We start from the raw sequence: 22,777 nt of genomic DNA, 5'->3' as shown, positions 1-22,777 counted from the left end.
TCCTTCTGAATTTATTTGTTAAGTTCTCTATTAGCTATGCTGTTAGGATACAACTAGCTATCTGTAGCTTGTATTGGAGAAAGACCAGTCCCATCAGATATAGCTCTGCAATGGATGACATGCTTGAAATGATTTTTTAATATAGGTGAACAGCACGGTATGAGGAGTTGAAGCTGCCCAAAGTATTTTCTTCTGGCGGAATGCAGAAACCCTGTATGGTACGCTGCTGCTCGCATTTCATGAAGTGTGAAGCTGACTGACAGGTTGACTGCATTATAAAACGACTCAATTTCCATGATGAAAAACACATACACCATTACAAAATCACCTTGAGAACCTTCAAGGGAGGCAAATTTCTTTATTCTCCTGGAAGCATTCTTGAGAAAACAGACATTGATATTATCCTCTTAAAAGAGGTTTAAACATTCCAGCTCGTAATCGCTATTAGAAAAAGAGAAGCCCTTATTTAATAAATAGTGCTAATATATACAAAAATAAGATCATGGAGGTTCGTGCTGATATATACAAGAGTAAGATAATGAAGGTGGGAGAGCAATTCCTGGCTAGCGAAGATTTCATTGCGCTATATACCAAACAGGATTTTCAGAATTCCCTATCTGTTGCTAGCTAGCACTATTTCTTACGTCTTCCCCTGGAAGACTTGCCCCTTGCCTTCTTGCCCTCAAATACAGGCCTAGCTGTGACCAGAGGCTTTTCTTCCTCGGCACTAGAGCTGCTGTTCCCCACTTCGTCCCGCTTGGCTTCAATCTCCAAGCTGGCTGTGTCCGCTTCAAGCACCAGGGCATTTCCTCCTTTTTTGCACCTTTTGGAGGCTTCCTTCTCCGACTCTTCGCCCAACGATTCGCTGGACGATTCAGCCTCCGAGAGCTGAACCTCCCCTACGAAGCCTCCCCCTCCACAACCCTCCCCTTTCAGCTGTGGGGTTTTTCTCCTCTTGCCCCGCCGGCCCTGTGTTCCAGCCAGTCCTTGCTTCGCACCTCGAACAGGATCCTTCCCTTTCCTCCGCTTGCGTTCTTGCTCCATGACTGCAGTCGCCTGCAGGACTTCATTTTGTTCTTCTTCCTTCTCTTTCCTCCTCATGCAAGTCACAGCCCGGCGAAGCCTCTGACTCTTGATGGCTTGCTTCTCGTGTTGGGCTGATCTGAAGAAGGAGTCGATACGGAGCTGAGTCTACAAAGAAGAGAAAAGGGGGCATCCCCAAAACTGATGTTAAGGAATTATGGCATAGGCTAATTGCAATAGGGAAAAGACACAGGGCATCTAAGTTCAGCCCTCTATATTGCCTGGGCCTATCAAGCCAACTGAGGCCCACTGTACCAATGAAGATCTATGGGGAAGTCCTCTCTTGAGATTCCACCCAGCAAGCTATAAGATCCACCAGACTCAGGAAATGGCCATAGCTCAGTGGTAGACCATTTGCTTTGCATGCAGAAGGTTCCAGGTTCAATCCCAGGCATCGCCATGTAGAGGTGGAAGAGAACTGTCTGAAATCCTGGAGCACTGCTGGCACTAGATGGACCAATGATCTGGCTCAGTATAAGGTAGATTGCAAGTTCCTACTCAAGAACTTTCAGTTAGCGGCACCTCAGTTGTGAAACTTCTTTCCTGACAGGTCCACCAGAACATGCTACTGATATCTTTCATAGTAGGAGGGTGAAGATCTGTTCATTCAGATTAACCTTTGGTGAGTAAATGGATCAGTTCATATAGTTCACAGCTTCACATAGTTCACAGTTTATCCTTAAAATACTGCATTTTGCAGTTTGTGGTTTTATGGGGTTTGGGGCTGGATGGTTTCGTTTTGAAAGAGATAAAGTGTCTAAGTAATCCAGAATTCCTAATAAACATGCAATAAAGACTGCTGTTCATTTGCATATTTTCTATGTAGATGGTATTTGCATATAATTTGCATAAAAACCAGGTTCTCTGCCTGTGGGGTCTCATGCAATTTCTACACAGGCTGATATACTGAACGCTGACTACTCTCTCCAGATAGGCAGCTCTAAGTGCAGAGATTATGATTCTGCACAGCTAGGGAAGTGCCCTGCCATTCTACACGGTTGGTTTTCATCACTGAACAAAGGAGTTTCAGAAAAAGGTAACTAGTCACATTCCAGGTGGCACAGAACGTGACAGGATAGCATCTGGATGAGCCCTCTTGTCTGTTCAACATTAGGACTCATCATCTGTTATCAACATGTTTGCTTACAAATTTATGTCACCAGTTATGGTCTGAAAATAACTTGTTGGAAAGGAAGAGGAGCCTCACTGATCCTGGCAAATTTCCTAGCCACCTGTGGGAAGACCGTTCCTGCCAACTCCTGGGCTTAGAAATCAAGAGGTCTGAGCACAAACCAAATGCTAATCCCTTTATAACTGTCTCCAGGCTTCTGGTACTTATCTGGCTTCTGTTTTCAGCTCAAAGCATCTTACCACTTAAACTGCTTGAGATCTATGTAATGTTCACCTGCAAACCTAAACCCGCACCCCTTCTTCAAAGATAATAAACTCATTGAGCCAGCTAAAAGATTCATCAGCCAGGTCCATTAAATGGCCTGTGTCTTTAGGTGAATACGAGGTCAGTGCTGGTCCTTCAGTTTCCAAACAATCCTTAATATCAAAGTAAGCTGTTTGATAGCAGCACCTATGGTACTGCAACCAATTCAGAAGGCTACCCACAAAAAACCCCATGATGAGTCTAACAGGAGTAAAACAAGGACATCATAGTTTCTTAAATTTGCAACATCCACCTGAAACATGGGTGGCCAACCTATGGCATGGGCAGCAGAAGTTAGTGGAAGTTATGAAATGGAAAAATGAGGGTTCATAGGCCTGGTGCTGGAAAAAATATTTTCAAGTCTTCTACTTGTTCCCTGGCACAGTAGGGGCAAAACTACACCAAGATACAATGAGCCACATCTGTAACGCAGCAAGCACCAGCACACACAATGGCAAAAAAACAGTGGCCGCTAATATAGAAGAGGGATGTTGTTGGACTCCAATTCCTATCAGCCCTAGACAGTAATGGTTGGGGATGAGGGGAGGACCACATCCCTGAAACAGAGCCTACCCAAATTCTGATCCAGAGAAAAGATGGGATAAACATGTTCTAAAAAGTGAACCATTCATTTCACCTACAATACACCAGTTCTGAAATATTAAAAATACTCAGTTGTGCTCTCACTCTTGTCTGCATTTTGAGTCTGCCCCGAGCAATTTATTCATGGGATTTAAATTCATCATTTCTTTCTTTATCTGACTTTCAGTGAATTTCATAGACATATTTGTAGGTGATGATTTAATTTTCTACCTTTATGGGGCTTAGATATCCATTCTAACTGTTCTTGCCAGGGTTTATCAGGGCATATGGAGACAGCTTTTTGATGATGTAGCAAAACAAGTTTCAACACCCCCACAGACACACATTTGTGCGTGTTACTGATACCTGCTGTGCATTCAGCTGCTTGAGGACAGGCAACAGGACTTCGTCTGTTTTCAACTTGGTCCAGCCAAAACGACTTTGGCAAAATGTGTTTTGAGTCAAGGGCTAATAGAAATTCAAAGGAAATGAAAGCATGAATGAAAGTTCCTGAAAGCAGCAAACACATCCAGGAAAACAGGATTTGCAATTGTGTGGATTGTGTCAAATGCTGCCATTCTGCTTCCACAACAAGCTGCAACTTGTGCAAGAGACCTTCTTCCTCCACGCCAATCTCTTGCAGCCACTGCTCCCCTGCACACCCTTCAAAATCTGATCCAGAGGACTGAGGTATCCTTTGCAGAAGATTTTTGGGATGAACAGGGATATGCCACCCAAACAGAGCTGGATACAACCTTGTATTTTGGAAGTCTATAAGTATCATATTTTTCACCCCGTAAGACGCACCGGACCAAAAGACGCACCTAGTTTTTAGAAGAGGAAAACAAGGAAAAAAATATTCTGAATGAAACAGTGGATGTATGATTTTTGTGGTTCATGCTGTGGCCACAGACATGTGATCTGATGGTGAATTTGGGGTGACCCAATGCAAAAATCCTGAGGATCCATGTGGATCCGTGCTTTGTAACCATGTTGTTGCGCCATTGTGGCCCCACGCAACAGTGGGTGCGTGATTTTTTTTGGTGCAGGCTGTAGCCATGGACATGCTATGTGATCTGATGGTTAATTTGGGGTGACCCAATGTAAAAATCCTGAGGATCCATGGACTTTTACCTCCCCCCTCCCAGGCAGCCTCCGCTAGGGTCCCTTATCTCTCTTCCGATCCCACCAATCAGCTGTTTCCTTTCAACACTCCCTTCCCTCTTGTTTGCCTTAGAGTCTTTTCCGTAGCTGGAGCAGTTTTTTGCTCCTCCTTTTCTTCTAATTTCTCTCCTTATTTCTTTAGTTTTCCTGTTTCCCCCCTTTGCAAGTTTGCTGTCTTTACCTATCCGCTCCCAGGCAGCCTCCTTTACTGCTAGCATCCCTTATCTCTCTCCCCGATTGGCAAACGATCAGCGGCTTTGTTTCAACACCCACATCCCTCTTTCAAAAAAAAGCATTATCTGCTTTTTGCCCCTGGACAATTCAGCTCCAGGGACCACTCACTCACTCCATAAGATGCACAGACATTTCCCCTTACTTTTTAGGAAGAAAAAAGTGTGTCTTATGGAGCGAAAAATACGGTAATAGTTTTATGTAGCAGCACAATGAGCATTTAAAAGCAGAAAACCCCCTAACAACTACTACATTTTATGATGCAAATCTGGGATATTCTCAAGCCCTTTCCTATTAATTTTATACATGTATCGCTGCACTTTTCACACGCAAAGACTGCAGTTCTTTGACTTGCTGTTTTTCAAGTAGTATCTTTCATTCACCACACATCTGCATTTGGTGACAGCTAACTGAAGAAACTCTGTGCATTAGGAAGCACACAAGAGGTGGCAAATCGGTTAGCTGCTTCTGGATGACACTTGCATTGAGAGAGAGATTTCTATCCCCTCCGCACCACAGAATTGTGTTAGCAAACCATGTGAGCTCTTTCATGCAACACAGCACCCCATTTGTTGCACGTTTCACAAACATTTCTGCCGGAGCATTTCGAAGCACAGCTTATCAAGAGAACAGAGAAAACAGACGGGGGAAAGGATATTCTCTTATCTGTTCCACGTCAGGTCTTCCCCAAACGAATAATCCTTTCGACTCATCCACCACGGGATGCAGATAAGCCTCTGCTACTGCAGGATTTGGGAAACCGGGTGCAAGCTGCAACTGCCGCATTTTTTTCTTCACTTTGGTGTCATACGGATTGGGACGCGTTTTATTATACTTCTGAGCCTCGGCCCACCATTCCCTGAGAAAACAGAAATAGATGTTTAAATCTCTCTCACACACACAGGGAGAGAATGTGTTGGGTTGGTCAGGACTGTCACCTGTCAAAGTGACAAGGGAAGCTTCAGTTTTGAAGAGCTTATGGCCCCTTCAGGTATAGGGACTACAGCAACCAAAACAGCTTTTAGTACACAATGAGCACACAGCCAATACAGAAGTCATTTCCTTGCATTGTGCAATGTGAAATGGAGGTCCTCAGTTTGCCCCAGTGTGCAGCAGGGTGGTGACCAGGTATGACCATGTGCTGAAATCAGTTTGGGAAAGGCATTACATCTGCAGAAGAGCAGTGAATGCTTTTTCCGTTCGTGGAAGACAAAAGCATAAAGAACGTCAAAGAGAAATCAAAAGCCCATTATACATGAATCAGTAGACAGCCTTAAACCATGGTTTGCTGTTGATTCTCAGATTATGGCTTGTTAGAGAGCAGCAAACCATGGTTCTGTGCTTAACTGCAGCTTTCTGCTTTATTTCTCCTGTTTGCACCAGGAGAGAGGCAAAGCAGGAGCAACCTGGCAGCATGCGAAAGCCAGAAACCATGGTTTGCCATGACAAACGAACATGTTCTGCCATAAATGCAGAGAATCACAGTAATTACAAGAAATTTAAACGGCTTCATGATTGTTTCTGTGTTATACTAATATTTCCCTTTGCATTAGCCAGGCATCCTAGCTCATAATGCTTCAGACCAGAACACACACATACAGAGAGAGAGAGAGAGAGGGAGAGAGAAAGCAAGACAACAGCCTGCAAAAAAAATTAAATACCTACACAAGTTTTAAGAGAGGCTCCATTCCTCGTCCAGGAAATTCGTTCAAGATCTCCATTGCTGTTACACAGCCAACAGTAGGAATTCCTTCTGTGTAATCACTACCAAGCAGATAGGCTAGATTAATTAACTTGCTTCGATCCAAGCCTGAAGGGAGGGAAATAAGCAAATCATGTGTGACAGAATTCACAAGTTCACACTTAAACTAAAAAATATACATTAACTTTGTTAAGAAAAAAAGGGGGGTGCAACAGCTCAGTGATGCTTTTATGGTGTGTACTACGAAGTTCAGTCCTGAACCTTTTCCACACACAAAGAGCAGAAATCTTGGGCAACCAGGTTTGAGATCTGCTACGTATCAGCAAAATCAACAGAGTGCCCAAAAAACTACTGGTTGGAATTAGCATGAATCATCTTCATGCAAGAGCAGGCACTGAAAACATGTATAAGAGCTGCAAAGATTCACAAACTATTGCTAACAATTGATCTAATTCAAGTTATTATCAACATCTCCTAATAACAAATGTCTTGTGGCTTGCAAGTAAAAACAGCTATCAAGTTTAACAATAAAATAGCAATACACACTCCTACACTGAGAGAGAGAGAGAGAGAGAGAGAAGCATGTTAATCATTCTTTCAAATGCCTGCAAGAAAAGGTATGTCAACCTGGTGCCCAAAGGATGCTAACGTTGGTACCACACTTTACCGAAGCTGCCCCACTCAGACCAAGTAATAATTATTCTACCCTATCCACGGGCAGCAAAAGCTAGTTTAAATAAATTATACAAAAGCTCCAAGTGCAGGCTAACGAGAGAACTTGCTTTTAGTTCAAGAAACCTGACAGGTTTTAAGGCTACTCCGACTAAATGCTGTGTCTCAATTGTTTCTAACTACTGAGCAGACATGACTCATTCCTCATCTGGGAAGCCAAACATCAGAAAGATTAAGAGTGTTAATTAAGAGGGACCAACACCAGCAGCCACAAGGATCAACCAGTTACAGAACATCTCCAGCCAGTGGAACTAACAGAGCAGTGTTATGCAGGTCACCCCCTGAATTCAAAACGCTTGTCACTAATTCTATAATCCTCCGAAGCAGAAGAACGAACAGAGGAACAAGGAAATGTATTTGTATTATCTGCTGTATAACAGCGAAATTGTTGATACACTATCGTAATAATAAAACTGCAGTTTCAATTAGAGGGTTAAAAAAAAGAAGCAATTCAAATCTTCTGCATAAGCCGGGGTTTTTTGGTCTTACCTAGCTGATTCTGGAAATCCACGTACTGGTAATATTCCACATACTTGTTTTGAGAGAAGAAGTTCTTGTACACATGTCGTGCTCCAAACAACCAAATGTCGCTGTCATCCGTGATTGTCCCCGAGGTTTGATCCGTGAGGTCTAAGACGGCACATTGAGCCTCTGCCTCCATAGGGGCTTCGATGTATGGAATGCCAAAGAGGCGCAGAAGTTCCTGAGAGAACGGAGAAACAAACTCAATACAGTGGTACCTCTGGTTATGAATGCTTCAGGTTACGAGCTCCGCTGACCTGGAAGTAGCTGCTCCTGGTTGCAAACTTTGCCCCAGGATGCAAATGGAAATCGCATGCTTTTGGTGCATGCGAAGCAGGAAACCCCATTAGCGATAGCACGCCTCAGGATAAGAACCATTTCAGCTTAAGAACGAACCTCCGGAACGAGTTAAATTCATAACCAGAGGTACCACTGTACTTCTCTCCCACAGGTATCACTCAATTACTGGCAGGTGAATGTGCGAACCAGCTCCACTGGAAAGCACTGCATCGGAGGCAATATCAGGCAACATGGAAGTGCATTATTACATGTATAATGGGTCATTCACACATGCAAGCCATCACACCCAACTTACAAACGATGCCAGTGATTGTGGTTTCTGGTAGATAATTTTTTTCCTTAGAAGACAGTAAGTGACTGGTTTTGAGTGCAGCGTTAGTTTTACTGGGGAGGGAAAGGTCAAAAATATGTAAGAACACTGACTATGTGAGCAGGGCAAATAAATCTTCTGCAGACAGCTGTTTGTCATGGAGATGTTCCAAGCTTGTATCTGCTGCATCTGCAGCTATATGATATGTCAGTTAAGCCTGGATTTGCATGAGATGGAACAGATACACTATTTCCAGCTTTCTAAGAAAAATACATAAGGACTTTTCCCATTTCCACCCCTCCTTCCCTAACGTGTGTCTTGGCAACACATCAATAATCACTTATTTTGCTAATGCTCTACTTTAGTTTCTAGCGGGGTTAGTATAAGAGCTGCATTCAATCTGTTTGTACACATCCCTTGCTAACCCTTTCTGCCAACAGCCTAACTCAATATGATACATTTAAGTTGCACAGTGGAAAACAGAAACAAAAAGGCAATTTGTAGCTTTTATCACTGACATCTCTCTCTGCGGTTTGTTCTTCCAAGTCATGCAGAGTTAACATGTGAAGGAATTACTAACATGAGAATGTGTGTGCTTGTGGAGTGGGCGGGTAGGATGCCTCTAACTTATGATGTAATGTTGACATTTTCCTCTTGTTTTATTTATTTCGTTCCATTTATTTTAATCCCGTTCCTGTGAAAGATCTCAAAGCAATTTAACAATAAAAATGTATTTGAAAGAGCATTTATTTATTTTTTAAAGTAAAATCCAATAGAGATGTAGACTGGGGTAAAACACTCAATTTAAAGATTTATGGGAGGTCTTCAAAAGGTGATGAGGAGACAACAGAGATGGCACCTGCCTGGTATGTAATGGGAGGGAATTTATTTTCACAAATGTTTCTCAGTTTTATCTCACAGAATCACAGAACTGTGGAATTGGAAGGGACAAAGATATTCATTTGCTGTGCTCAACTTTAAGAAATACCAGTTTATTCTTCCTTCTTAAATCCCCGTTGTTCAAATTAGGCACACAACACTGAAATGAGTCAAGCAAGCTTGTCTCTTGATATAGGTGGTGGTAGGGTTTTGCAATAAATTATCGCTCTATAGAATATTGTAGCAGCTGTTAAATAATTCAGTGAAACTGATCATGTGAGCATTGCTCAAATGCAATAAGGAAAGGAAAATATTCATACCTCAAGTTTAAACAAAAGTTCGTACTCTCCCTCCCTCGCCTCTTTCCCGGTCACAGTCAAAGCCAGCGTAACCCAGTGTAAAGAGAGCTGAACTTGAACTTCACTGGATACTCTTGCCAACATTTCTCAGTTTTCCCTTTGGGAAAATGGGAATCTTTAAAGGCTACTGAAAACAAGAAGGGATGATAAATACATTACCTGACTTTCTAAGAACATCTGTCCTGTCACAGTGGCAGCAATACGCTCCTGCTGTTGCTTCTGGGCCTTTAGAGCATTTTGCTCAGCAGAAAGGTTTGTTTCCAAGACTTCCAACTCCTCCTGTAAACGTAAAGGAAGATCCAAGTTCCATTAAGCCCCAAGGCATCGATGTATGTTAGTTTAAGTTCGTAGTAGGCATAATTACAGCAGAAACCTATGCTTGGGATTGTTAGCAACCCCCAGAAATATAAAATTCTGCACCAAACAAGTCCAAATTCTGCATTTAGCAGAGCAAAAACAGAGGAACCCTACCCAAAGAAAGGAAATTTAGCAGAAGACATTGTTGGTACAGTTCTGTACGCATGCATCGTCAAATCTGAAATTCTGACACATTGTTTTTAAGAAGGGGTTTTTCCCAAAAAATAGCCTATTTCTAATTTTCAGTTATAGGCAGAATCTGAAAAAGTACAGGCAGCAAACCAGTCATAAGAAGGGGGGTTTCATGGATGTCATAGTCTCTGTTCCTACTGACTTCCAATTCATCCTTTTTGTACTCTTTCAAATAACTCTACAAATCTTTCAAAATCTTTCAAATAACTCTACAAATCTGGCGTGCTCTGGTCCACGGGGTCACGAAGAGTCGGACATGACTAAACGACTAAACAACAACAAATCTTTCTCATTAAATAAATAAATGTTATGGAACAACTGAACAGAATTGTTGTATTCCCTGGGAATACAGCTCTTTCCTCGTTACTGACAACAAAATAATTACCATACTAATATCCTGCCATTCGTTAACGGCATCCTCCTTGCCTTCAATTTCAGCATCCTGTTGTATAGACAGCTCTGAATCCTCGCCAGTGTCTTCTGTTAGGCTGCCCATGGGACGTTCATCAGCCCCTTTCACATCCTCTGCAGACAACACTTCTTCCTCCTCATCAGCGGAAGCAAGGGACACCTCTGATGCTTCGTCCTGAGGTTCACCACTCACTTCGGCATCCACTTCAATGAAGCTACCTGATCAACATTAAAAAGAAAAGAAAAAGTGAGAATGATTGGCTTCTTTGCCTCTGTTCTTCTGGCAAGTTTCTTAAAGTAAAACCCAAGTGGTTCAAAATATTTAAAAACAACTTCATAAGCATCAATTAGTCCAATTAAAATCTGGGTGGGAGAGCAGAATTCAACAGTTGCCTTCCTTCCAAAACAAAACCGTTTTTAATTTGCCCCTGAAAGATCACCAAAAATGAATGCATCTGAGCTACCCTGCCCAGGGCATTCCACAGAACCCTTCTTACATTCTGTCATGTTTATGTTTGTTCCTATGTTCCGCCTTTATCATATGCATATATTTTAACAACCACATACCATCAGAATCACTCTCTTCGGACTGTGATTGAAGTTCCTTTCTTTCTCTGTTGAGGTTTTCCATTTCTGAAGTAAACGGGAGTGCATGGTGCTGACCTTCAGAGGCTTGTTTCCCTGACGGCTGAACCAATTCCACTAAATGTTCAGCTTTGCCATTTTCGGCTACCTCTGCAAAGTCTGAATGGCTTGGGACAACTGATGGAGTCTGCGGCGAAGGCTTTTCTCGCCGCTCTGTGCCAATATCCATACCTTCATCTTTCCCAGAAGTTGTGCCTGTTGTGGAAGTCAAGGTTCCCATTCCTCCTTTTTCCTTATCTGCCACAGAAGGTACTTTTTCCATAAAAGGAGTGCATACGATTTCAGGTACGCTCTGATCCTTCTCCAAGAGATCCTTCCTTTGACCCAATTCACTGTCTTGGCTAATGAGTTTGCCTTCTGAATGCCCGACAGATAAAAATGGAGGCTCTTTTTCACGCCGATCTTCAGGTACTTGGCCCTCCTCATCCGAGCTACTGGCAAGAATATCCTTCGCAGGTCTCCCCACTCGACTGCCACCAGTGCGGATGCAAAAAGATGCTTCAGCATCCTCCTCCTCACATAAAGCATTCTGAATAGCCCTCAGTGTCCTTGGGGACATGTTGCTGGCGTCAGAATGAGCGCTGGACCTGCCTTCATCCCCATCAAGCCGATCTTTGTTGTCGCCTTCCAGCTCCTCTTCTGAACTGCTTCCCAGCATGGCAGCTTGGATAGCAAGAACGGTTCTGGGGGAAGGAGGAGCTAGAGAAGAACTGCTGGTTGGTTCGGCCTTTACGAGATCCTCTAGAGGGGGCTCCCTGTTAACCTGAGCCTCCTTAATATTCCCTCTAGACTCTGAATCTTGAAACCCTGCAGAAGAATGGCTGGCAGACTTTGTTTTCATATCTCTGGGGGCATCGCCTTTGGATTGGACACCTGAGAGAAAAGGGATCATCACCGTTTATTCATATGTTAATACAAGGGTAGGAGGGGGTTTATAAAGAAAGACTGTGGGATTAAAACCACATACAAGCCGAGTGATGACTTTTATTTTATTTATAGGATTTGTTTACCACCCGTTATGGGACGCGAGTGGCGCTGTGGGTTAAACCACAGAGCCTAGGACTTGGCAATCAGAAGGTCAGTGGTTCGAATCCCAGCAACAGGGTGAGCTCCCATTGCTCGGTCCCTGTTCCTGCCAATCTAGCAGTTCAAAAGCACGTCAAAGTGCAAGTAGATAAATAGGTACCACTCTGGCGGGAAGGTAAACGGCGTTTCCGTGCGCTGCTCTGGTTCGCCAGAAGCGGCTTAGTCATGCTGGCCACATGACCCAGAAGCTGTACGCCGGCTCCCTCGGCCAATAAAGCGAGATGAGCGCCGCAACCCCAGAGTCGGCCACGACCGGACCTAATGGTCAGGGGTCCCTTTACCTTTTTATACTACCTGTCATCATAAGATCTCTGGGTGGTTCACAGAATAAAATGCACGATAAAAACAAGTAAATAAGTAATACAAAATAGCAAAACAATACCCATCCACCCTTCTCACAGACACATTTAAAAGACTATAGAATATGAATCAACCAAAGGCTGAAGAGGAACATTTTCACCTGGTGCCTAAAAATATATAATGAAGGCGCCAGGCAAAGCTCCCTCGGGAGAGCATTCCACAAAAGCAGAGCCACCACAGAAAAGGCCCGTTCTCGTGTTGCCACCCTCCAGACCTCAGCTGGAGGAAGCACAGGAAGAAGGGCCTCAGGTGGTGAATGCAGATTCCAGGGCGGTTTATATGGGTGAGAGGCGGCCCTTCAGGTATTGCGGTCCTTAGCCATTTAAGGCTTTATAGGTCAAAAACAGCACTCTGAATTGGGCCCGGAAGCTAAGTGGCAGCCAGTGCTGTCGGGCCAAGATTAGCCTTAAACTCTCAGCAACTTGGTCACTGAATTCTGTACCAGCTGAAGCTTCCGAACCACCTTCAGAGGCATCCCTATGTGCAAACATGGTTACCAGAGCATAGACAACATAAGTTATTCCGCAGTTATTAAACTGGTTTAATGAATTAAGTTTGTTGTGGTTATGAAACTGCTTTAATTTTAATAGCACTGTACATTTAATTTTCTCATGGAAGGAAACGTTATTGCCCTACTACCTTTTATTAGGATATAGTGAGAGGTGTCTTCCGAAACAACCCTCCTGGTTTCCACTTCTTTCAAGAAGCCCCCGTCTTCTTCGTACTGGCTCTGGATTTGGCCTGAGTGCTGTTCATTCATCTCCTTCTGCACCTTTTCTATGTGCCGATTCAAGCTGCTTTTCTTAAGCAATCCCTTGAGCTGATACTGGGAGAAGTCACTGGACTCCTTCAACAACAACAAAAACAACACTTCAATAAACTCGAATTGAACTTCCTGTATTTCCAGGGCAAATAAATGTACTGTGTTAGAGGAAGAGGAGGTATTTCAACCATCAGGAGACATTATCATCAACGTTTTGTTAAAAAAAATTGACATTTTTCTTTTTAGAACGTCAACAATGATATCCATCGCATAGCTTGTTCCATTTAACATGTAAAAAGTTTTGAAAATGATCCACTGACTTTGGAATAGTTATATAATAGAAGACGCAGAATTTCTTCCTCATATAACACAGCAGAGACGGCTAACTTTCTTTTAAGCTATACTGAACCATGGAAAACCCTTCAGGAACCACCTATCAAAGCAGTTGTGGCTGAAGTGTGAAAGCGAGTACAGCCCTTTGCTTTTTCTGTTTTCTAAAGACACATTCTTGGGCCCTTGCAAAATAAAAACCTTTCGACATCATGAATAACAAAAGGGGACCCACAGGAGTGATCAGTTAAAAACAACTGGAGGAGGTAGGGACAGGGTTCATAGGGGAGGGGGTCCACAAAACACATTTTAGCATCACAGGATCGCAATGGGGTACTAAAGGAGGAGAAATCAAAAACTTATATACATGCAATATGTTTTAGGAAATGGACAACTTTGCAGTGCCTTCAGGGGCCACACAAAAATCTTTTGTCTTCATGGTATCACAGTGGAGGATAAACAAGAAAAAAATGGCACACCAAAAATGGCACACTGGGCGGAAGGTGTCTTGGGGAGCAAGAAAAACTCTTGTGGCTAATTGACTAGCTTTCCTGACAAGAGAACCAAGCACTACATCTTTGGGTCCCGGAAATGCAGCTTGCAGCTGAGAATGGAGCCTGGGATTCAAGCAGGGGGTCTTATGAGCAGACCATGGGACTTTGACCCAGGAGATTTAGTTTCAAATCCTCACTTAGTAATAAAAACTCCAAGTGGCACTGAGCATACTCATGCATGTCTACTCTGAAGCCAGCCCTATTCCGTTCAATGACCAGGTAAGTGCATACAAGACTGCAAACTTACTTTCCAGTATGCAAAAATGTAGGCTTGCTGGGAAAATAAAACATTATTAGATCATACCGGCCTTATAGTAAAATTTACTGTTTGAAATACGTTTTATACATGTTTTGATGTACTTTTATGGTTTTACCATAACATGCTCTGATCGTTCAGTTTTGAAGAAAAGTGGGGCATGAATAACAAACTATAAGTAATAAATAATAATAATAATAATAATTTATTATTTATACCCCGCCCATCTGGCTGGGTTTCCCCAGCCACTCTGGGCAGCTTCCAACAAAACACTAAAATACAATAACCCATTAAACATTAAAAGCTTCCCTAAACAGGACTGCCTTCAGATGTCTTCTAAAAGTTTGGTAGTTATTTTTCTCTTTGACATCTGGTGGGAGGGCGTTCCACAGGGCGGGTGCCACTACTGATAAGGGCACTTTGAATGCTGTGTGTGATGGAAACAAGATAAAAATGGCAAATTAACGGCAAACGTTTCTCTGAGAGTTAGGACTGAGCATTCTATCATCACAGCATTATTGACCCTAAATAGGGAAACACAATAACTGGTTGCCTGGCAGTGCTTTAAATAGCCAAGAACAGTTGCAATATAAAAAAAGTGGTTATGCAAGGGGGGGATTTAAAACAGTTGCCTGAAAACAGCAGGGTGCCCTGCGGCCAATGTTACATGTGTGAAAGATATCTAAACACATCTATTTACGGGTCAGCTGTTTAGAAGTCGAGAAACCAGCGCCAGCTCCACTTACAGTTTTCCGGTTGTGAGCACACAATGTAAGGCTACCCACTACATCAGAGGTGAGGAACTTTTCTCTGTTTGAGGGCCACATTCACTTCCAGGGGCCACATGTCTGTGATAGGTCGAGTCAGGGGCAAAAGTGGGCAGTGCAACCGTGTAATATTTCACCTTTACACAATAGGCCAGTTTGTAAAGACACTAACTGCATCCTCCATGCAAGCAAGCCAGAGACACTACCAAAGTTCAAGGACACATTCCAGCCCGGCTAAAAAAACCCAAAAACACAACACTAAATGAGAATGTGCAGCAGAGGTCAGGGCGGAGAGGTGTGTTAGATATACCGTATTTTTCGCACCATAGGACGCACCGGACAATAGGACGCACCTTGTTTTAGAGGGGGGAGAACAAGGGGAAAAAATTATTCCGCTCTCTGCCCAGCGCCCCTTCAGCGAAGTGGCAGGAGGCGCTGCGCAGAGAGTGGGAGAATTTTCCCCCTCTTGTTTTCCCGCTCTAAAACAAGGTGCCGTTTAAGGTGCGTTCAGGCGGCTACCTTGGAAGCCTGGAGAGCGAGAGGGGTCGGTGCGCACCGACCCCTCTCGCTCTCCAGGCTTCAGGTTCCTTTCCACCTGCGCTTTGGGGCTGGCGGGGGGAAGCCCACCACCAGCCCCAAAGAGCAGGTCAGGGAGCAGCGGAAAGGCGCAGCGGAGAGGCTGCTGCCATAGTCACGCGTCACTTCTCCAGCTGGGAGAGGGTCGCGGGGCTATGGCTTCTTTAGCCCCGCGCGCGCTCTCCCGGGTGGAGAGGTGACGCGCGGGTATGGAGGCTCCTGCCACAGCCGCGCGTCACCTCTCCAGCCGGGAGAGGGTCGCGGGGGGTTGCTTTAGCCCCGCGCACGCTCTCCCGGGTGGAGAGGTGACGCGCGCCTATGGAGGCTCCTGCCATAGCCGCGCGTCACCTCTCCAGCCGGGAGAGGGTCGCAGGGCTATGGCGTCTTCGCTCCATAGGACGCACACACATTTCCCCTTCATTTTTGAAGGGGAAAAAGTGCGTCCTATAGAGCGAAAAATACTGTAGTTCCATTCCACCTTAAAAGGGCCAGGCATGACTGTTGTGCATCACATGCCTGTTTACGTCCAGCATAGTCTGCTGGGAACTTCTGTTGTATGTTGCTTTTGCTTACTGCTGTTTTTGCTGGACACGAAGGGATGCAGACATGTTTTCCTTTGTTCCTGAACTATGCTGAATAAATGCTGTAAATATGCTTGCACATTTCTGTCTGCCTCATCTGCTGTGTGATGATTTACACATTCTTCTGACAGAGTGTGCACGGGTTTGTAAACGTATCTGAGGCTCGTGTCACTGTTTGATGCTGTTCCAAGGGAGACCGGCTGGTGGCTGGTGCCAGCTGGGGGCCTGCCTGATGCCCCCGTCTTCCCGGCAGTATCCCAACATGGTGTAGCCTGGGGAGAGGAATGTGTTGCCTGGAGAGAGTTCTGCGGGCCAGACAGAGAAGTGTGGAGAACTGCATTCAGCCCCGAGACCTCGTTGGTGTCAGGCGAACAATGGGTCAAATTACACAGTGCTTGGTCTCATGTCTTGAAGAGCACAATACCCCCCCCACACCTGGATGTTCTGAGCTAAGGTGCCAGGTGCACTGGGTTACCATAGCAACCCCAGCGAGGTTGACTTGCTGAGCCATTCGCCCTCCAAATGGTTCAGAAAATATATCTATGTGTAGAGACGGGTATAATAGTGTCTAGGGCATTGCTTTCCTTATGGGTTGTCGTGCCCTTTCCCATTTGCTGTCAGGGTCTGCCTCTGGATCTGTGAGAAGTCAGGAGAAGAGGCTGCGGGTTTTACACAGCAGTGTTAGCTAGCATAGTGATAGTATCATTGAATTTTTTTTGAGAGCTGGAAAGAACCCTGAGGATCATCTGGTCCAAACGCCTGCAATGCAGCAACATGAAACTGTCCCATACTGGGATCAAACCTGAAACCTTGGTGTTATCAGCACCACACTCTAACCAACTGAGCTATCCATGATGCTAGTAGATTCTTCTGTACATATGTATATTTACTTCAAAGACCAGAAGAACTGTATATAGTAGATTTTAGGGTTTCGCTTTGTCTTGTGTCTGGAGACAACAAACACTTTGTGACTTTGAGCTGTGTGGCTGTTTTCCAGAGTCCCTAGAAGAAACTGTCTGTCGGGAGCATGAAATCTCTTAAGACTCTGCTGGGGCTCTACATGCTGTTGCTACATTACACTGGTTGAGTTGTGGTGAACTACTGACTGACTTCCACAAGTCACCAACAGGCCTGCGGCTCCCCACCCTTGCTCTACAGTGTATGATTTTAGCTCAATTTCTATGATTTACAGTACACTACATGTCTGCTTGGGAACTAAGTCTTACTGAGTTCACTTGGGCTCACTGGCAGGTAAGTGTGTATGGAGCCTCAAAATTCATTTAACAGATAGGACAGATTCCTTACAGTTCAATCTTGGTGACATTTCCCAGAGAACTGGGAGAGCATCCTTCTCTTCCCATATATAAATGGGCACTTAAGACACATGCCTATAAGCTGGCCTTTGAATGTTAGCAAAACCACTTTGAAGGTTTATTACAATCAAGAAGTATATAAATTTTGCAAACTAAGTAAAATAAAATGAGCAAATCCTGTATTTGAAGCATTCAATCTATTCCCTTCCGGCTATGAATTCATTCATTTTGACTGCCCTACGTCCACCTTAAATTGTGATTTTGCTATTTTTGACATTTTATGCAATGGTTTAAATAAGCTGCTCTACACCGAGAACTATTACTCTGACATTTTTACGTAAGTACTTGTCGTGATGATAGTGGGTTTACTAACAGGGATTTATCTGTTCTAAACAGAGCAAGATTTTGTTCCGCACACTTGAAAAGGTAAAAGGAAGGCTTGTGCATTACCTCTGGCATGGCCTCAAACAACGTCCTTCTTCGTTTTGTGAATTCCTTCATGTCGGTGAGGATCTCGTGCTTTACTTCAGGGGGCAAGCTCAGGAAATCTTCCGAGTCAACATCTACAGAATGAGGGTTTTCACACAATTCTTCCTGTGCAGGTTGGAAAAGGCAGCACACAAAATGCAGAGCCGTGAGATAGTAGTTCAAAAGGAACACGCTGACCGTGCAAAAGTACAGGAAGGAAAACAAACATGCACATACTACTGAGCCTAACAAAAATATTGAAAGTTTTAGTTTTCTATAGTTTACTTTTGGGGACTGCACTTAAAAAGTATCTGCCCTATAGGTCCTTTTATTTAAACTTTTAGGATCATGCAAAGCCTTAAGTGGAGTCATACCACTGATCTAGGTAGCATAGTACTGCCTTCTATGGAGCTCTCAAAAGTCTTAGGCAAAGGTCTTTCCCAAGATGTTGCTTCCAAGACACTGTTTTTAGCACTGATGTTTACTTAACCACAGCCATGATACCACATCAGCACTTAGATTTTATGCTGATGTTCCTTATCCATTAGAAATACACACAATAATATAAATAAGAACTCTAAATAAAGTGAGAGTTACTTGCAGTATCTTTTTCTGGGTCATTCGCTCCTCCCATTCCTTTTCATCTTCTTCATCAGAACTACGTTACAAAAGAAAAGGCGGTAAGCTATCAAGTATCAACACATTTTCCATAAAAAGCAAGAGAGCAGAGTGTTCTTTAATGGTTGCATGCCCATATAAACTTTGTAAATAGAAACAATATAAGCGTGTTCAACTCACCTGTTCTTTGCATTTTCTTGTAAAGAAGGCAATACATAAATATCATCTATTTCTTCTCTTCGTATTTCTGAAAGGCTAGGGAATGCAGCCTCACTGGAGGGGAAAAATAACAACATTAGCAAAAACTTAATATTTAGAGTTGTGGGGAGACCACACAGAGGTTGGGGGGGGGGGCTATGTACTTGCCTCTTGCCTGCCAGAACAGATTTGATAGCTTGTTTTTTCAGAAAAGTTTTCAAAAGCTTCTCTGACGTTTTCTTGGAGTCAGCGGCTGCAACTTCTTTCCGTTGTCTTCGCTTAGCCTGCCAACAACATTGGTGAAATAATGTTTTATGTTAGAAGATTATGTTCTTTCCATTAATTTGATTCTCGTTTCATATTAAACTGCTGTTTAGAACTTGACTTTTTTTTACCAACAGGTTTATCGTCATGCAACATCTTTACTGATGTTGTTACAGTGGCATCATGTTTTTTGCACTGTGCTGTGCACAGCTTTGCTGCATTTCCTATGAAACTGCAGTTTGTAGTTAAATGAAAGAGAAAGTCAGCTACAATAACAGTCCTTCCAATGGTCTTTTTAGAAGTCCTTACATTAATGACCAGCTACCGTATACTCTATTCATGACACATACTTCCACAAGTGAGCCAAAGATTTACTGAATGCCGTATTAAATTTGACCATTGCGGGAAAGGATTAAATTCCTGCCTCGGTTAGAGATGCACACAGCAGAGCCTCCATTTTGTTGTAGCTGGGAGAATCAAATTAATTGCAAGGCTCCAATTTTGCTTCTTTAATGATGCAATTCTATTCTCATTTGCCTCAAAATAAATTTATACTGTACCTGGCAAAAGGTTCAGTACTGGACAAGGTCACATAAAGCACGTACCAAAGTTTGTCTCTTCAAAAGTGGTGCTTCACCATCAAAAACAAAGACAGGGCGAATTCGAAAGAACAGCAGCTTGCAAAGTCGGTGAAACAAAGTGAGAAGGTGGGCATTGTGGGTGGAATTTCCATGGCGGTCCCTTGCCCCTTTCACAGCTTGATTTAGCCAAATGCTGATATCTTAGAAGAGGATTCATAGGAAGAAAACTGGGGAAGCAGATGCATGCAAACAACAAGAACATCTCAAGCAGCTGCTTGATCCTGACATTGCATCCGACAAAGTGAGCTCTAGCCCACGAAAGCCTGCAACACATTATTTTTCTTAAGAGTTTAAGATGCCACAGGACTCTCTGAGAGACACATACCTCCTGTCAAACATCAGAAGAGGTTTGAAAGAAACTGGTTTTTTTACATTCCTTATTAGCTTATTCGTTCGTGCATTTTAAATCATTTTAAGCTGTGCAATTGTGGTTTGTAATAAACTGTATAGCTTTCTTCATCACCAGCTCCCTTTTGTGCTGACTTGGTACCATTTTCATAGCTGTCAACGTTTCCCTTTTTTAAAGGGAAATTCCCTTATTCCGAACAGGATTCCTCGCAAGAAAAGGGAAAAGTTGACAGCTATGCATTTTGTCTCTGTTTTGGCTTGTGCTTTTTAACTTAGCTGCTGCTCTAGTTTTGAAGCTAAAATAGTATTTAACTCTTTGTTGTTCTGGGAGCTTTGCAACATCCCCAGTCTGCTTCTTGTCAAATTTTGTGGGGTTTCACTACAATATCCCCCCTCCCCTTTTCTTCTTCCTTTTCTTTTTTTAAGGATACCAACAGCAAGGATTTTTCCTTCCAACGTTTCTGGGTTTATGGGTCTTCCAGAGCACTCCAGCAGCTTCCAAAGTCCTTGAACTCCCATCTTTTATTAGGTAATTAAATGAAAGATGAATCTGTTGGAAAAAATAAAAATATTGGTGGGCCAAATACAAAGACGCCTTTTTTTAGAAAACACACACACATGCACATACTATTGATGGAGGTTTAATTATTATTTTACTTCAGCACTGCCCCGGGAATTGTGCGAGAGATATGCAGTGGTTCCCTAGTAAACAAGTCAGCATGTAAAAGGTTAGAATGTTTTAACCCAGACCTACCAAGTGAAATACAAAGACAAAATAGCGGGTTTGCATTCCACATACCCCAAAACGTATTTTTTAGACCTCCCCCTTTCCCTGAAGAAATGTGCAGAAATTATTTTCAACCCCTTAAAAAGACGCGGGGCAGGAATAAGCGTGAGGAGGGGAGAGGACACGGGTCCAGCGATGGTATTTCTGATGCATCCCCTTACCCAAACTCCGCCATCTTGCCCCGTCGCGCTTCCTTCGCGTCCACCGCTCGTCGCCGGCATGACTGAGGCGCGCGGCATGCTGGGAGATGTAGTTTCGGCCGGAGATGCACCGCCGCTTGTGATTGGGCGCCCCTTCCCCGCTAAGCCCAGTTCCCGCACATCCTCAGTTCTCTTCTGTTACTGTGCTATAGTGTTTTTGTTTGTTTGTTTTAATAAAGAAAACTATGGCTTATGCCCAGGGCCGGATTTAGGTTTGATGAGGCCCTAAGCTACTGGAGGTAATGTGGCCCTTTATATGTGCAGCTGTCCTTTGTCAACAACAAATTGTCGCTGTTTTTTGTGTTGAATATATGCTATATGGTAACTTATGGACCTAATAGGTATCTGTTGTAAACAAAATCTGCCCTTTTTCCCTTATGGGGTATCCAAGAGCCCGTATGGAGTCCTTACGTGGGATATATCTAAGACCTTAAAATTCTTAACAAAATTTTTTTTTCCTTCCAGTAGCACCTTAAAGACCAACTAAGTTAGTTCTTGGTATGAGCTTTCGTGTGCATGCACACTTCTTCGTATCTGAAGAAGCGTGCATGCACACGAAAGCTCATACCAAGAACTAACTTAGTTGGTCTTTAAGGTGCTACTGGAAGGAAAAAAAATTTTTGTTTTGACTATGGCAGACCAACACGGCTACCTATCTGTAACTTAAAATTCTTATTACAGTATCTAAAGCCATTTGCACGTCATGCAACCAGTCCATGCAGAATGTAGGCACCCTATATATAGAAATGAGCAAACCAGTGATATTTTAGGGAGCAAGCTGGCAGGCAGGGCCTATTACTTCCTTCATAGGAGCCTACACAACACAAAACACTGTTGCTGTATGTAGGTTTTATTTTATTTGTTTTTTATCTTAAATTTTGGAAATGTACATCCAGGGTTTTTTTTCCTTTAAATTTTTTGGGGGCCTCCAAGAGTGGGGCCCTAAGCTATAGCTTGTTTAGCTTGTACGTAAATCTGGCATTTCTTATGCCACACTGCCACTGTTCTTTGGTTTGATGCCATTCCCACAAGCCATCCCACTTCAGTGGATGTTTGCTAGCCCAACATATTTTTGGAAAAAAAATAGAACGTGGCTGTCAGAGCTACCCTAGGTCCCAGCTCACAAAGGACCAACGCTGCTTCGTTGTTAAGTACAAAAGTCTTTATTGAAGTTCAGTTTCACTTCCAAAGCCGCAGCGCGCAGCTCTACGTCTCAACCGTTAGACCGCTGATGCTCCGTCTGAGTCTCCTCCCCCTTGACACCAATTTAAGATTCTAGCCTTGCTCCACCTTTTCCGCTGCTCTTTCCTCCTCTGGGTCCGCCTGCCCGCCGGGGTCTCGCCCCTTCTAGCCTCCTCTGAGGCTGATTCCCCTGAGCCTTCTCCCTCCCTCCGGCGGGCTTTAGGAGCTGGTTCCCCATCCGGGTCTCCTGCTGTCCCGCGCGCCTGCACATTTGGACTTGGCGCGCGCGCCCAGCCAGCAGCTTTCCTCCTGACCGTTTCACTGCTGCTGTCACTGCTTCCCCCTTCGGGGGGGCTAGCTGCAACTGACCTCCCTTCCGTTCCCCCACTCTCCGATGGAGGCGTGGTCAGCCCTGACTCCCTCTCTGGAGGAGACGCTGGCCCTGACATATGTGACTCTTCCCCCCCACTACGCTCTGGTGGGGAAACTGGTCCCGATCCTCCACTGCTGTTTTGGGGTTCCCCTCTGGCTCCTTGTTTCTGGTGCGTCCCCCCTGGGACCCCCCTTGCCCTGACCATCGG

General features: G+C 43.8%; 1 protein-coding gene across 3 annotated transcripts; it reads right to left on the bottom strand.

The window, feature by feature from the left end:
• Nucleotides 1-324: 324 nt before the first annotated feature.
• Nucleotides 325-21,046, bottom strand: LOC310761060 (DNA excision repair protein ERCC-5-like). 3 transcript variants are annotated; one of them, XM_083610506.1, is made up of 16 exons: nucleotides 20,976-21,046; nucleotides 20,459-20,577; nucleotides 19,644-19,819; nucleotides 18,943-19,058; nucleotides 18,757-18,849; nucleotides 18,556-18,616; nucleotides 17,941-18,084; nucleotides 12,990-13,197; nucleotides 10,827-11,777; nucleotides 10,234-10,478; nucleotides 9,459-9,578; nucleotides 7,419-7,632; nucleotides 6,161-6,305; nucleotides 5,154-5,354; nucleotides 3,467-3,551; nucleotides 325-1,191 (listed from the first exon to the last, which is right to left on the bottom strand). In XM_083610506.1, the coding sequence occupies exons 2-16, from the start codon at nucleotides 20,544-20,546 to the stop codon at nucleotides 634-636; spliced, it is 3,405 nt and encodes a 1,134-aa protein (XP_083466632.1). In that variant the 5' UTR covers nucleotides 20,547-20,577; nucleotides 20,976-21,046; the 3' UTR covers nucleotides 325-633. The 3 variants fall into 3 exon arrangements, with proteins under 3 accessions (XP_083466632.1, XP_083466631.1, XP_083466633.1); XM_083610505.1 differs by having other exon boundaries at nucleotides 18,757-18,845; nucleotides 18,939-19,058; nucleotides 20,976-21,036; XM_083610507.1 differs by having other exon boundaries at nucleotides 20,782-20,995.
• Nucleotides 21,047-22,777: the final 1,731 nt, after the last annotated feature.

This window comes from Podarcis filfolensis, assembly GCF_964270895.1.
Source record: "Podarcis filfolensis genome assembly, chromosome: 4".
Lineage (NCBI taxonomy): Eukaryota > Metazoa > Chordata > Lepidosauria > Squamata > Lacertidae > Podarcis > Podarcis filfolensis.
Note: the sequence above shows the minus strand (reverse complement) of the source record. Positions and strands in the feature narration are given on the sequence as shown.